This window comes from Plectropomus leopardus, chromosome 17 (genome assembly GCF_026936395.1).
Source record: "Plectropomus leopardus strain MGB_pleo_1.0 chromosome 17, ASM2693639v1, whole genome shotgun sequence".
Lineage (NCBI taxonomy): Eukaryota > Metazoa > Chordata > Actinopteri > Perciformes > Serranidae > Plectropomus > Plectropomus leopardus.
The window spans coordinates 17,261,505-17,274,966 of NC_142192.1; the positions used below are offsets into that span (position 1 = coordinate 17,261,505).

Genomic DNA, 13,462 nt, shown 5'->3' on the forward strand with positions numbered 1-13,462 from the left:
CAAGGACCACCGAGGGCTGCAAATGAGAGAAATACTCCACGTCAATAAATAAAAAATTACCATTCTCTACCATAGTGCACTTAATGTCCACAAAAAGAACGAGAGATCAGAATGGAAGTGAAGAGAGGGAGGGAGAAGAAGTTAAAAGGGGGTTGATGATTTTGCAACCCCTGCATTTCCCACAACAGAAGCACCCCACCCAGTGCACGAAAGTTCACTTGATGATGTTTGTTAATGCATGGAGATGGTCTTACACTATTATTGTATTGTCCATTCTTAAATAATGACCTCTCTTGGCAAGCCCCTAAAACATTTTCATTTAATATGAATGCAATAACCAACATGAATGAAATACACACTTCTTGCCAGTGCTCTCTTTAATGCAGGAGTTCACACAGCCAAAGTGACCAGTGGGTTTGCATTTGTCTAAAAGATGGATCTAAAAAATGTAAAATCTAAACTGGGTGTTCAGACCACCACACCAATACCTATAAAAATACGAAAGGGGCTGGATGATTAGGGCAAATTTTTTCAAGTGAGAAATGATAATATGCAGTCCAGAAGGATGCCAATAGTGCCAAGCTACCCAGCAAGGCACTGGCTTAACCTTCAGGAGTAACTGGGGTTCAGTGTCTTGCAGAAGGACAGTTCAACATGTGGACAAACCAACACTTCTAAAATGAATGGACATCCCACACTACTTGCTGAGCCAGAGCCGCCCTATTAGAAAGAGTATAGTAAATAACTGATGGGAATGAAGGGAGGTGGTGGCGTTGTGGTGAATGGTTAGGATCTTATACCAGCTGTGGCTTCTAAGCCAGCTTTGGCTTTTCTGACTGGTTTGCCTTAGCACTCTGAATCCTGATTGTGCAACCTGCTCACCACAATTAATGTCGGCTTTGTATATTTGTGCAAACCACAGAGATGTTAAATTTGTACATATCATATGTAGCTGATATGCTGAAACTTTACTTAAGTTTCAGATTTATGTTGCGGTAACGCTGTGGTTAACTTGCGGTTAGATTTAGGCACAAAAACCACTTGGTTTGTGAAAAGATGATATTTTGCATTAGATACCTGGTATGACTGCCATAAGCACGGCTGGAAATGTTCTGACGTCTTTTTAAAATCAAACACATTTGCTTGTTGGTCTCAAGTAGTAGTTTTCTGCTGTCTGCTGCTGCTTGCAGCTTGTCCTCCTGATGAGAAAATCAGCTTGTATAAATGCAATCAGAACTACATCATTTTAGAAATGTTGATACAGTATAATTAAAACTTAAAAAGGTAACATATCCGTGGTTTCCAGAAAGCTCCATTGCCAACATAGTATTCTTGAAACTGGGCTTGATTGTGCCAGCTCAGTGTTCTCTTTGAAATGGATGTGCAGTCGGATACTGTTCATCTAACCTTTTACAGTTTTACACATTTACTCAGCTTCTTGTGCTTGTGTTAATATATAACTGGTAAGCAAAAGATAAACAAGATAAATTATGATTATTGTATTTATTGATTCCCAGAGGGCATATGTGCTTGATGAAGCAGCATAGGGACAGAAGAAGTTCAGAAAAATAAAAGAAGTCAAAATTAATAATATTAATAAGAGATGTATAAATAGAAACTATACAAGAGCAATTAACCAAGGATTTACATGGCTGAAGTCATAGTAATGTAATTAGCAGTGTGGTGGTTCATGTTGACTCCCCTTTTCGACTGCACACATTGAATATTGACAGTATGAGTTCAGCAGTGCATTCATTTTCTCCCAAGAAAGAGATCCTCAACCGTAGAGTGTGGGTATTTTATAATTCATTCTCTTCGAGTGTGTCTCTTTGTGGTTTCACAGCACGTTACTGTGGCATTCCAGTGCAGCTCGAACTGAAGCTGTTTAATCTTTTCAGCATGTGTACCAAGACTGTGGGGCTTCCACAGACAGACAGATGGATAATAATATAATTGGTGATAGTTCTCATTTGCTTGTACCATCAGGGAGAGCGTACATGGCTCGCTGTGTTGCAGAAACAAATATAAACATGCTTTTACCCTGAGCCTGTTTGAATGCCGAACAAATGTAGAGCAGAGAAAGGTCGCATTTTTTAAGCGTTTGATTGCAAAAGGACATTGGTAGTTTCTTTTGCAACAAAGTTTTGCAATGGGGCACCTGGTGGTTCAGTGGATAGAGCGGCACCCCATATACAGAGGTTGTATCCTCCCCTCTCTCTATCTCCCCCTTTTTCACACTCAAACTGTCCTGTCCAGCAAAGGCAATAAAGCGGAACAATATTGATCTTTCCCAAGACACCTCCGGGACGATCTAGGTCAAACAAACCCGGACTTTGATGCGGGAGTCTGGTGTCTGCTTCCTATTTGAATGTGATGGGGGTTTTTTTGACACCTTACCATGCGCCTCCTTCACCTAATCCTGACCATTTGAGTGAAGTGGCATCCTGGAATGTAAATATCAGATGCAGAAGAATAATTACCTTGTAATATGTAGATGTGTAAGTCCACTTACAAAGCGACAACATATGACACATTGGGATGAGAACGTGTTGGGTAACCAAACTAACAGAGCCAACAGCTAACTGAGCTAATGGAGCTAACAGCTAGTGGAGCCAAACATACCAAATTGCCTTTTCTTTCTGTTGTTTTTTTTATAAAAGTTTTCATTTAGGTCATAAAAAATGTACTTTTGCCACCAAATTTGGGGGCTTGGTGGCCCATGGGGCCAGTGCTAAAAAGTATTAGCGTCTATCCCTGTTTTTCATGAATATTTGGTGAAATAACAGTTTATTTGGGGAGAGTAATACTCTCAGCACTGTGCTTTTATTTTAGAACGATGGTGTCCCGGCGCTATTCTCTCTCGCATGAGTTTTACAGTGAAGACAAAAATGAGATGAGTCACATTGTCACTTCACTGCATTAAAGAATGAAGACGGAGCCGAGAGGAGAGGGGGGGAGGAAGGAGAGACAAGGAGTGAGGGATATACATATTTTGCTATCCTTGGTGATAACATTAATGTCAAGGTGGAAGCGGGAAGGAAGACATCAAAGCTAATGAATATTTATGGTTGCCCACAGTAAAGTGCTGTTTTAGAGTGAAGTGGGACAGAATGGCCTCATGAAGACAGCACTTTAGGGCCTACTCTTGCACAGACTGTGGGTCTATGAATATTCATTGTTCATTGTCCCAAAAACAATTTGCTTAACGCTTCTGACTTCTTCTCATCCGTAAAATGTGCGTTAGGTTTTACCTATGCATGGTTTGGCCTATAATGCTATTTGTCTTCACTTTTGATAGGTGTGTGACAAGATGAACTTTTACTCTTTGTTCATTTAAACGAAAAAATACAAAAGGTTATTTTGGTTTTTGAAAGCACGGACAGGCTGTCTATAAGCTCAGTTCCATGGCAAAATCAGATATACGTAGGTTGTCAAATCCTGTACTATAGAATATTGCATTATATTCGTGCTGACTTCCTGGATTTAACAGTTCAGTGACACATTGTTAGCGGGACATGTGTCGCTGACTGCAGTGCAGCCTGTATGGATGTTAAATCAGAGCATATTTGTTTGAAAGTATCTGAGCGTGTTCAGAGTGGCACAGTCTATAACCCTATCATATGCCAGACAGCATGATGTCCTTGAGCATATTTCACAACATGCTGCATTAGCGTTCCCAACTGTGCATTTGTCAAAGTGTCACAGTAGCCCGAGCCAATGCTGTTTAAAAAAACCCTTTATGTCACATTTTCCACGTGAATAATCTGCAGGTGAGAATCCTGTGGAGGAAAACCCAGCGACATAAAGGGAGATAAAGAAAAGATGGAGAAATGATCAGAAACAAGGAAAAAAATAATACATTTCCCGATCAGGACATAGGGTGTTGCCATGGTTACTTCTTTCACACTACTACCAGCATATCCTAAAGTAAACACCGCCTGGTGAGTACAAGGAAGCACAATGCCTTTATGTAGTGTGGTCTGATGTACAGCGGTGTAAAGGATGTTCTGTGTACAGGTGGGTTTATCTAATGGGTATATCTTTTTCTACCAACTGAGAATGCTACAGTAGTGCTGTCACCCACTTAAAAGAATAAATGAGAAGGAAAAACTTTTAAAATGTTCTCTGTGAATCCTATATATCGCCCTTTGAGCAATTCTTTTTCACTCTTATTAAGCAGCACTGTGCTTCTGTAAAATATTCATCTCTTTCAAAATCAACTCTACCATTTCTCCTGCACAGCAGGATGAACTCATGTAAACACAGACCTCCCCATGACCTCAGGGGAAGACATTCAGTGTCTGCAAAAACCAATCTGTGTCCATCAAAAATAATCGTGTGTAGGTGAATTGTCCTTGAGCATGGCAGTAAACCATTTTCAGCATTGTACATCACTCTGAGTTAGCATCAGCAGAATGCCTAAAACCTGAAGGTGATTGTTTATTTTTCATGGTGGATGATGCAAATTCGGCACATATTTTCATAATTTTAGCGTAATTGCAATAAAGTCCTCTTCTCCATCTCTCCTGCTTTGTATGCCCCTCCATCATCAGTCTGCCTTTCATGTGTTTCTAGCTCTCATTAACAGCACACTCCTGTAAGCCCAAGTGCCTCTCACTGTCCAGCCTCTGTGGAGTCACCTCTTGACACGGTGAAGTAAGCACAGTTCCTCGCCTCTTACCCAGGCCCTGTGAACTTCGTGTCCAGTGCTGGAGAGCCTTAACAGACTTGCATAAATCCTGTGAAGTACAGGCTACAGCTGTGTTTCATTAACCTGGGCTTTAGGGAAGTAGAGTACTTACTCTACAGTAGCAATACTCAACTTAAGGCATGTGGGTCGAATGTGGCCCACCATAGGGTGGCGGGTAACGTGACGACCACTTTCTAATTCACAATGCAAATAAATTATTCTTCAGCCTCCTGGAATTCAGTTTAGCCTTGATTCCAATTTTTCCTAGTGAACATTTGCAGTATTGCAGAGTAAAAATCCCCTATGGCCCAAAAAGTACCTTTTCCACAGACTTCTGTTAAACTGTTGACAGGACACCTGCAACTGCAAACAAGATAATTTCTGACTCTTTCTGGAGGATTTTAGATTTGTAGAACTTTCTTTGAGTGAAGAAAAACAATTTAAAAATTCTTGAAATTGTCACGAGTCTATGAGCCAAGCAGGAACACTTGGTGCGGTACCAGCGAGAAACATTACTGTGCATATACAGGGTGCATATCATGGAAGTAAACCTGGAAGCTATAAACTTTTTTTTGGCATATGTTTGGCATATTATGCTCTATAGGCACACACATGCTCTGAATAGACACTGCGTCCCACCTTTAGTAGCTCTGGCTGGTGCTACCATGGGGAGACAGGAGAAATAAGACATGTTTGACATGTCACCGTAAAAACAACAGAGGTGTAAATAATGACATTAATGATAACTGAATTTAATTTAGCAGACTTGATTTCAGGATCCTTGTATCCTGCATGCTTGCTCACTGTCACTGTCACAGGTGCGCTGAAATAAAACAGAGCCATCGTTAGTGTCATTAGTAACACCCGTGCTTTCCTATCATGAAAAGCAAGAAAGACATATTAGTGTGCTCTGGCTCAGTAAAAGTGAGTTCAGCAATATTATGAGGAAAAATAAATGGTTTGTTGTATTTGCTTCCAAATTTTGGTTAATTTAAAAGAAACTCTACTTCACTCAGAAGCAGTTTTTGTTCACAAAAGCTTTGCTTCTTTTCAGGGTTTTGGTGGGCTAGCTAGTACACTGATTTAGCAAGGTGAGTAATGGATACCAGTCATTGCTAATGATAGTTTTCAGTACAGTTAATCAGGTTTTTTTTTTTGCAACTCATGTTTTATGCCACATTCAGAATGGGAATAATAAAAAAAAAAAAGCTAACGTTGACTGAGCAGTGACACAGTGTCCTGTTTCACCATGGTTAGCTAGCGGTTGCACGGTGCAGATAAAAACAGCTTAAAAGCTAACTAAATAGTGTTAGCCAAATAGCTCATGTTTAATTAAAACTATTTAAAAAATGTATTACTGTATTAGCATTCTGTTGTGAATGAAAGAAATCCTTAATACCGTATGAACAGCCTTAAACATTCACGTGTACATTTTGAATTTGGATAGCCGACAGTACAAGATGATAGCATGTTAGCATGACGTTAGCTGTATTACTTTGCCAGCCGAGGAGTAATTGCAAAAAAGGATAATGAGTGAATTTATCACACGCAGGTCAAAAACACTAAGGTGTGAATCATTTTTATTCAATTTAGTTAGCCTGTACACAACATGCAGCTGTCATGTCTCAAAGTGTTTTTCAGAGAACACAAATTGGTCATGCGTTGGTTTTCAGCACTCCATATAACTTCTCACTGACGCTTGAATAAAATGGGGCACACAGACAAAAACTGAAAGCTACAACGAGGCCCCAGTGATAACAACAATAAATACAACTCTCACACTGTGTGTACGAATCGAGCCAGTTTCTACCTACAGAGAAGCACACCCCGGCACTTTGTAAAGGAATATCAATCAATGGAAGATTAACCGCTGGCATACTCTGCCTGTGCGTCTTTCTTTCCCATCACGTCAAATCATATCACATCAGTAGCCCTCCCTACTATAATTCCTCAGCTGTTGCATATTTCTCATATTGTTATTCTCTCAAAATGATATTTGTGACTAAGAGCTTCTTGTTAAGTTGAAGTTTGCAGTAATTTTGTGTAGTTTTCCAACATATTTCTTCTGTTACAGTGTAAAGTTCAATCTCTCTGTCAAAATTAGATGATGCAAGGAAGCATTTGTTGAATTTCAGAGCATAGTGGTATTTTAGAAAAAAAAATAAAGTTGCCTGGGTATCATGCCATAAGGTTACTAGTAGAGTGGAGCGAACATTTCCCATCTCCCACACATCCTCCTCAAACTACATTTAAGCAGAACCACTTGTAGGTGATGGAGCAGACACACTGGGCATGCAAAAATCTAGTGGGTATTGAAGTAGTTTCAAGCAAAATGCAATATACTAAAGCACTATAAGCTGTATATGGGTTGTTTTTTTGTCAGGAGAGTGTGTGTATTGTATAAGTCAAAATCAGGCTGTTGGCGGACCCTTACTGTGGCGGTGATGGTAATAGTTTGCCAAAGCCTTGGGGGAGCTGCTCAGCAGGCGATGGTGTGTGTTTGAGTGCATGCGTGCTTTTGCCTGTGTGTTTGTGTGCACGTATCAGCAGGAAAGGGTAGAGCAGGCCCCACAGTGCATGTCTCAGAAGCCAAGTCATCAACCCTTTTAATCCAGCCCAGCAGGGATGTGTTTCTGTTTTTGGCAGTGCATGTGTATGTGTGTCTGTTTGAAGAAGAACTCCATGAGAACTGCAGCCATGAACTTTGTTGTGTTACACTCTCAGGCAAAGCAGAAATCTGTCCATAAATATTTTCCAAGCCGACAGGCTTCTTTGGTCTAGACTTGAACAAGAATATTGATAAGTTCTTCTTTTGTCCATGTTAAGTTGATTTTTTTCAGGTTGTGTTTGAAGATATTTCCTGATATGTCTAATGTTTAGCCCCCTCTCTCCCCATCCTTCTCTCTTCCTCTGCAGGACGAATGTCATAGGATGAACACTGCTGGTGGGGTGTGTCTGTCTGTGCTGTCCTCTCTCCTGGCTGTGGCTGGGGCCCTGGCTGCCTTGTCTGCCCTCGCTCTAGCGCCTCTCTCTGCCCTGGCTGAAGCTGCCTATGGGGCTGCCAATGGCGTCCCCAGCACCGGAGCAGAGGGAGCCCCCTCGCCCATCTCCTCACCATGCTCCAGCCTTGTAGCTGGGGTGCTCTATGGCTCTTTCTCCCTAAGGGAGCTCTTTCCCTCCAGGGCGCCAGGCTGCTCCTGGTCCCTGGAAAACCCCGATCCCACCAAGTACTCCCTCTACCTCCGCTTCACCCGCCACCCTATCATCTGCCGGACACACTCCCCCATGCTCCTCTCTCTTGACCACCACCTGGCCAATCAAAGCTGTCCCCTTCACTTACAGACAGCCGCTGCAAGGGATCAGGAAGTTATTGATCTTTGTGGCAGCGAATCCAACTCAGAGGGACCCTACTCCTTCCTACAGTTTGATAAGAACTTTGTCCAGCTGTGTCTTACGAGACATCCAGCTGCAGATGAGCCTCAGGTATCTAAGGAATTGCTTGAGCTGAGACTCGTAGAGGTGTTGCTCATTAACAATGAGAACTCAAGTCAGTTTACCTGCGGCGTGCTCTGCCGATGGTTTGAGGAGTGTTTACGGAACGGTCACAATGGAGACCAGGAGGTTTCTGATGGTGATGGTTGTGGGATGACTCAGACGGGATGTATCTGTCCAAACCACAACATCATGGCACCACCTATTCCGTTGCTCCCGGAGACACCACACAGTTTTAGCAACGGCTCGCTGGTTCCCGATGACTGCTGCGTCACTGAGCTGCATTCCAATGAAGCGATCGCCATAGCACCCAGAGATGTTCGACAAGGTAGGATTATGTTCAACATTATCACTCTTCTCTGCACTGAGCATATTATTTATACCCTATGACATGACATGCTATAACACGGATTTCCAAGGCGCACATAATTTTTCGTTGGTAGCTCATATCTTGTAAAACTTTAAAATACTCCAACCAAGTATAAACAGTTGTTTACTTGCATAACTAGTTTGCAATTAAAGACAAGAAGAGTTTGTCTTGTTATCCTGGCTTTTGACATTACCTCAGGGAGGTCACATGCCTCTACTTGACAGAGAATTTATTATTTGAAATGTGTTTGTTGGCCTTTAATTAAAAATACGAAGCAGTTCAAAGAGACCTCTTTAAACCTTCCATCAAAAGATTTGTAAATGACTGTCAGAAATTCAGCCCTCTGATCTATATTTTAGAGATTCCCCCATGTGGTCAAGAGGTGTGGCTCCTAGGACTTCTGTTTTCATGCTGCACACCATTGTGTGTGTGTGTATGTCTGTGTGTGTCTTTGTGTGTGTGTGTGTGAGAGAGAAACCATCTGTTCACAGTGTTTGAACAAGATCAGATTTGACACCCATGCACACACGCGTGTGCATGGTCATTCATATGTCAATGAATTGAACACGAAGCAGACAATCCCTTCGCACACATATCACATGGGAATATGTATGCATGTGTGCATCTGCAGAAATTCTGTGTATTTGAGTTTGTGTGTGCCGTTAAGCCACATAGATAAGTGCTCCATCCATACAGAGAAGGACCAGTGCTTGTACTAAAGCTTTCTTATGCATTTTAGTTTATCACTGCCACCAGAGTATATCCTTTAAAGTAATTAAATTAAACTAATGTAGAAGTAAATGTAGAGATATGGAATATGCTGTAGTCTGTGTTCTAATTCACAGAATTATGTAATAATTTTCCTTTGGGTGGTTTATAGGCATGTTTGCAGAGCGAACAGCACTAATTAGAGCCCAGATATCCTTATTACAAGCCTTTAACAGCGCACTAACACACATACTGAGAGCTCTGGGGAGTCTTACCTTGCTGACGGGAAGGTTATCGTTCTCTGGATTCAAACAGCAGGGGGGGATTTTATCATCTAATATACTCAGAGTGGGAGAAAGGGAGGGACATAGGAAGGGACACGGCGTAGGAGGACTGATCCACTGTTGCTTGAGACAAAAGCCAAACGGATACACCACTCAGTAAATTGATGCCAAGTGTCAGGGTGATACAAAACTTATGCCAGTTGCCTGGAAGCTCTGTTGGATTTTCTGCGTCTAACCTCAGAGACACTGATGTTGCATACATATTGGTTAGCGGCTGGTCGCTCTATGAGGAATCACTCACCACTCATAGAGACTGCTGTGAACCGCAGAGAGCACTTAAGAAGATAGCCTGATGAAGTGTGGGCAAGCCTTTGTGTGTGGAAGACTGTTTTCTTCCAAACAATTCCCCCATGTCCTAATTACCCTAAAATAGCAGAATTACTGTAAACTCAACATTGCGCTGTCAGAGTGAGAGCCAGAATCTTGCCTCCTCCTCTCTCTTCACTAAAAGACAAATACTGACACCCTCACCAAGTCAGTCTTGAAAACAAAGTTTAAATTCTTACTCTCCTCCTCCATCCTTTTGTCTCTTTATGTCTCCTTCTCTAAAACCTCTCATGATTTGACTCTGCAGCCCTTCCTACACCTCTACATTTACAATGTAGTTTGGAGAACAATTTACTTTTTCACAGAGAGAAAATAATTCACTTGCACATGACTGATTTTTGTACTTCATGACAAGTACTGTCACATACGCTGAAACCTATTTTTAAAGTGATTTTCCCACTGAAGTGTCCTTGGGCAAAACACCAAACCACAAATTGCTCCCAATTGTCACACCAGCACCTTACATGGTGGCTCTCTGCCATTTCTTTCGTAAGTTTGTCTGAAAGAGGAGGAGTGAGAGGCAAATTATAAAGTGCCTCAGATGAAAGCGCTGATTTTTCTTGGTCTTATTGATTTGGTAAGTAGGTAGTTTGTAAGTCGTGACGGAAATGTGCCCATATATTTTTGAATGTCTGTCAATGTTCTTCAATAGAGAACATTCAGTTTTCCAAGGCCAAGCTTCTTGAGAAACGTAGTCATTGATTTACAGGTGGCACGTCACAGGTTTTTCTGAGTGGAACATTTTGCTCGACAGACAGGCTTACCATTTTTACCAGACATGACAATGGGGCTCGCACTGTTTTGACCCATGTGAGTCTGTGTGTATGTCATGATGGCAAAATGTGGTCCTGGAGGCACCTTTTGTACCAGGAATAACTTCCCCAGGTGTTTGTATGTCTGTCTGTTGTTAGATTTTGTCACTGTGATAGTGTCACAGCTGTTCAAGATGCAGGCACAAACCTTTACAGATGTTTATTTGAGATGATAATGATGGTCGGGTATGAAGATGGGTGTGGTCCGAACAAGGGCACTGGAAGTGCGGGGGGTAGGAACTAAGTATGGGGCAACTGACGTGTACTATATGTGGACAGCTATCGATACGATTTATACCACACACACTGTTGAATAACAGCCTTCTATCATCCCAATCTGTCTTTCTCTAAAATGTAAATATTTTTCATTATTGCACCAAGATAGTCTTTTGTGTTCTGAAGATAGATTTCAGTTACACATAATTAATTTATACAAATAGCAATTAGCAAATAATTAACTATGATCTTATCTGGATGGTGTGTTGCCTGAGAACTGGATGGACTGTGATAAAAAAAATCTTTTTTTGTGGACTATTCTCAGCACAGTTTTTATCTTCCTACTGTGATTCTGGCAGTGATGTACATCACTGTGATTCTGGCAGTGATGTACAATAGTCTATTATAGTGACTGACCTTCACTAAGCTCATTGTATTATTTCCATATCGACAAAACCCTCAGTCGGGCCATTCTGCCAGAAACTGAGGAGTTTTTTTTTTTTTTTTAATTTATTTCAAAATACTGCATCTTTATTATGCATACGACAGGTACAGTTACCAAATTATATGTTGCATGGAAATAGGTGACCTTAAGGGACATCATTTCTCTGTGCAGGTGATATCTGTCAATAATGAAAGATATTTAGTGCAGAGGCCTGTATGTCCTTCATCCTCCCAGTTAGAGGAAAGAGAAATCTTTTTTTAAAGTACACATTTTAATAAGTTTTGTGGAGTCTGGACTGTGACATTATATTTTCAATCCATATGTATATTTTAAATTTTAGCCAGAGAGGACCTTGGTCTTTGTCCATCAAATCTATGAATGTATTATCTCATGGGTCGTGACACTGAACAGATTTGTACCACCAATCTATGTAAAACACAGTTAAACAAATATTGTCTCATTTACATAGAAATTGGGTATTAAGGGCCAGTGCAAGCTCAATTATTCTATATAAAACAAGTTTTTTTTGACTTAGGTAGGTATCTACTCCTGCTTTTATTTAGCACGGGAAAAAAATCACATGCACGTGTTTGTACATGTATCTGTCTATTTTGTACCTTGAAGCATTAAACAAGAAGCAAAACTACTGGGCAAGCTGCCAATCTCACTCCACAGAAGTTTATTATACACTATGCAACGCATATACATATAGCATCTCAAAGGCCAACATGCAGAACATTTGTGCACTATAGAGCCTTAAGGCTAAATTCTTTACATTTCTATAACTTCCCTGCTCCTGATGATCTTGGAAACTGTATTATCATGCACATACACACACACACACAATTTTTGAGCTCTTGAGGCATTGTGTGACTGAATGTCAGGTCTCCTAGAAAGAAAAAGAAAAAAATCTAGATCCCTTGGTTCCCCTGTCAGTCAGCACCACCACACCACCCCAAGTCCCCCCCAACAGCCCAAACACAGACATACATCATAACTGACATGCAATGTACTTGGCACAAAAACAAATATACCATTGTGCATCACCTTCTCGTTTTAGTCATTTTCTTCCACTCACCAAAGTAACATTTTCATGGTATTGATCTACGCACTACCTTTCCCTCCCTCGCTCCACAAAAACCTTGGTTTGCTTTCAAGCAAAAGAAGCCAGTTACATCAAATTTGGCTGGTGGTTGCTTTTCTGCCAAAGTCGTCTGTATGTGTTTATTCAGAAAAATTACGCTTGCTGTTTGAACACATGCAGCTAGTATTTATACCTGCAAGACAATTTGTGATAGATGCTTATTTACCCAGTTTATTTAACCAAGGGTCTTCACATGTTGCGTCAAAATTGATAGTCAGTCTGAAAGCAATAAAAACAAAAAATTCAGATGGTCGCAAAAGCAGGTTCATCTGAATTTTTGTAACTTTCCCTGAAAATGAAAATCTGGCAGACAAACCTGCTTTGCACATTAGCCAGATGCACACCTAAGTATGGGCTGTGCTCCAAGCACTACACAAATGATTTTGTCCACGTTACTCACATTCTTATTTCTGTCACTGTCCCTCTTCACTACTGAACTGAGCCAATCAGCGCAAGAATGCCTGGAAGGTGGTTTGCTTTCAAAAACCAAATGAAAGAATGTGGTTCAAGTTATAAGCAGCAGCGAGGATATGTCTCTAGTATAACATCATATGCAAACACAGACACACAGTCAGTGGAAAAAGATGTTGAAAAGCAGGTTTGCTGTATGCTGTGTGTTTTGTACACATGTATAGAAAAGCAAGGGTGTATTTACTTGCTGTATGTGGGTCAGAAGGCTTTTCAGACCCAACAGTTACAAAGTACTGCACAAGGTTTTACTACAAAAGATCAACAAGAATGAATGGAATTTGAGTCAGAATCAGCTTTACTGGCCAAGTTTGTGAGCACATACAAGGAATCGGACTCCATTTTTGTTGATTTCAGTGAACAGAAATACACACACACATACACACACACAGACGCAGATATAAACACAAACATACACCACTTGTCAAAGAATAAGCCTCTGCACA

At 40.9% G+C, this 13,462-nt stretch overlaps 1 protein-coding gene across 2 annotated transcripts in view; it reads left to right on the plus strand.

Moving 5' to 3' along the window:
- adgrb2 (adhesion G protein-coupled receptor B2) overlaps nucleotides 1–13,462 on the plus strand; it is a 303,815-nt gene that overhangs the window by 128,323 nt on the left and 162,030 nt on the right. For both annotated transcript variants that reach the window (XM_088089892.1, XM_042506819.2), the window contains one exon: nucleotides 7,607–8,510. In XM_088089892.1, coding sequence (XP_087946018.1) covers nucleotides 7,607–8,510 — 904 coding nt within the window. The remainder of the gene's footprint in view (nucleotides 1–7,606; nucleotides 8,511–13,462) is intronic.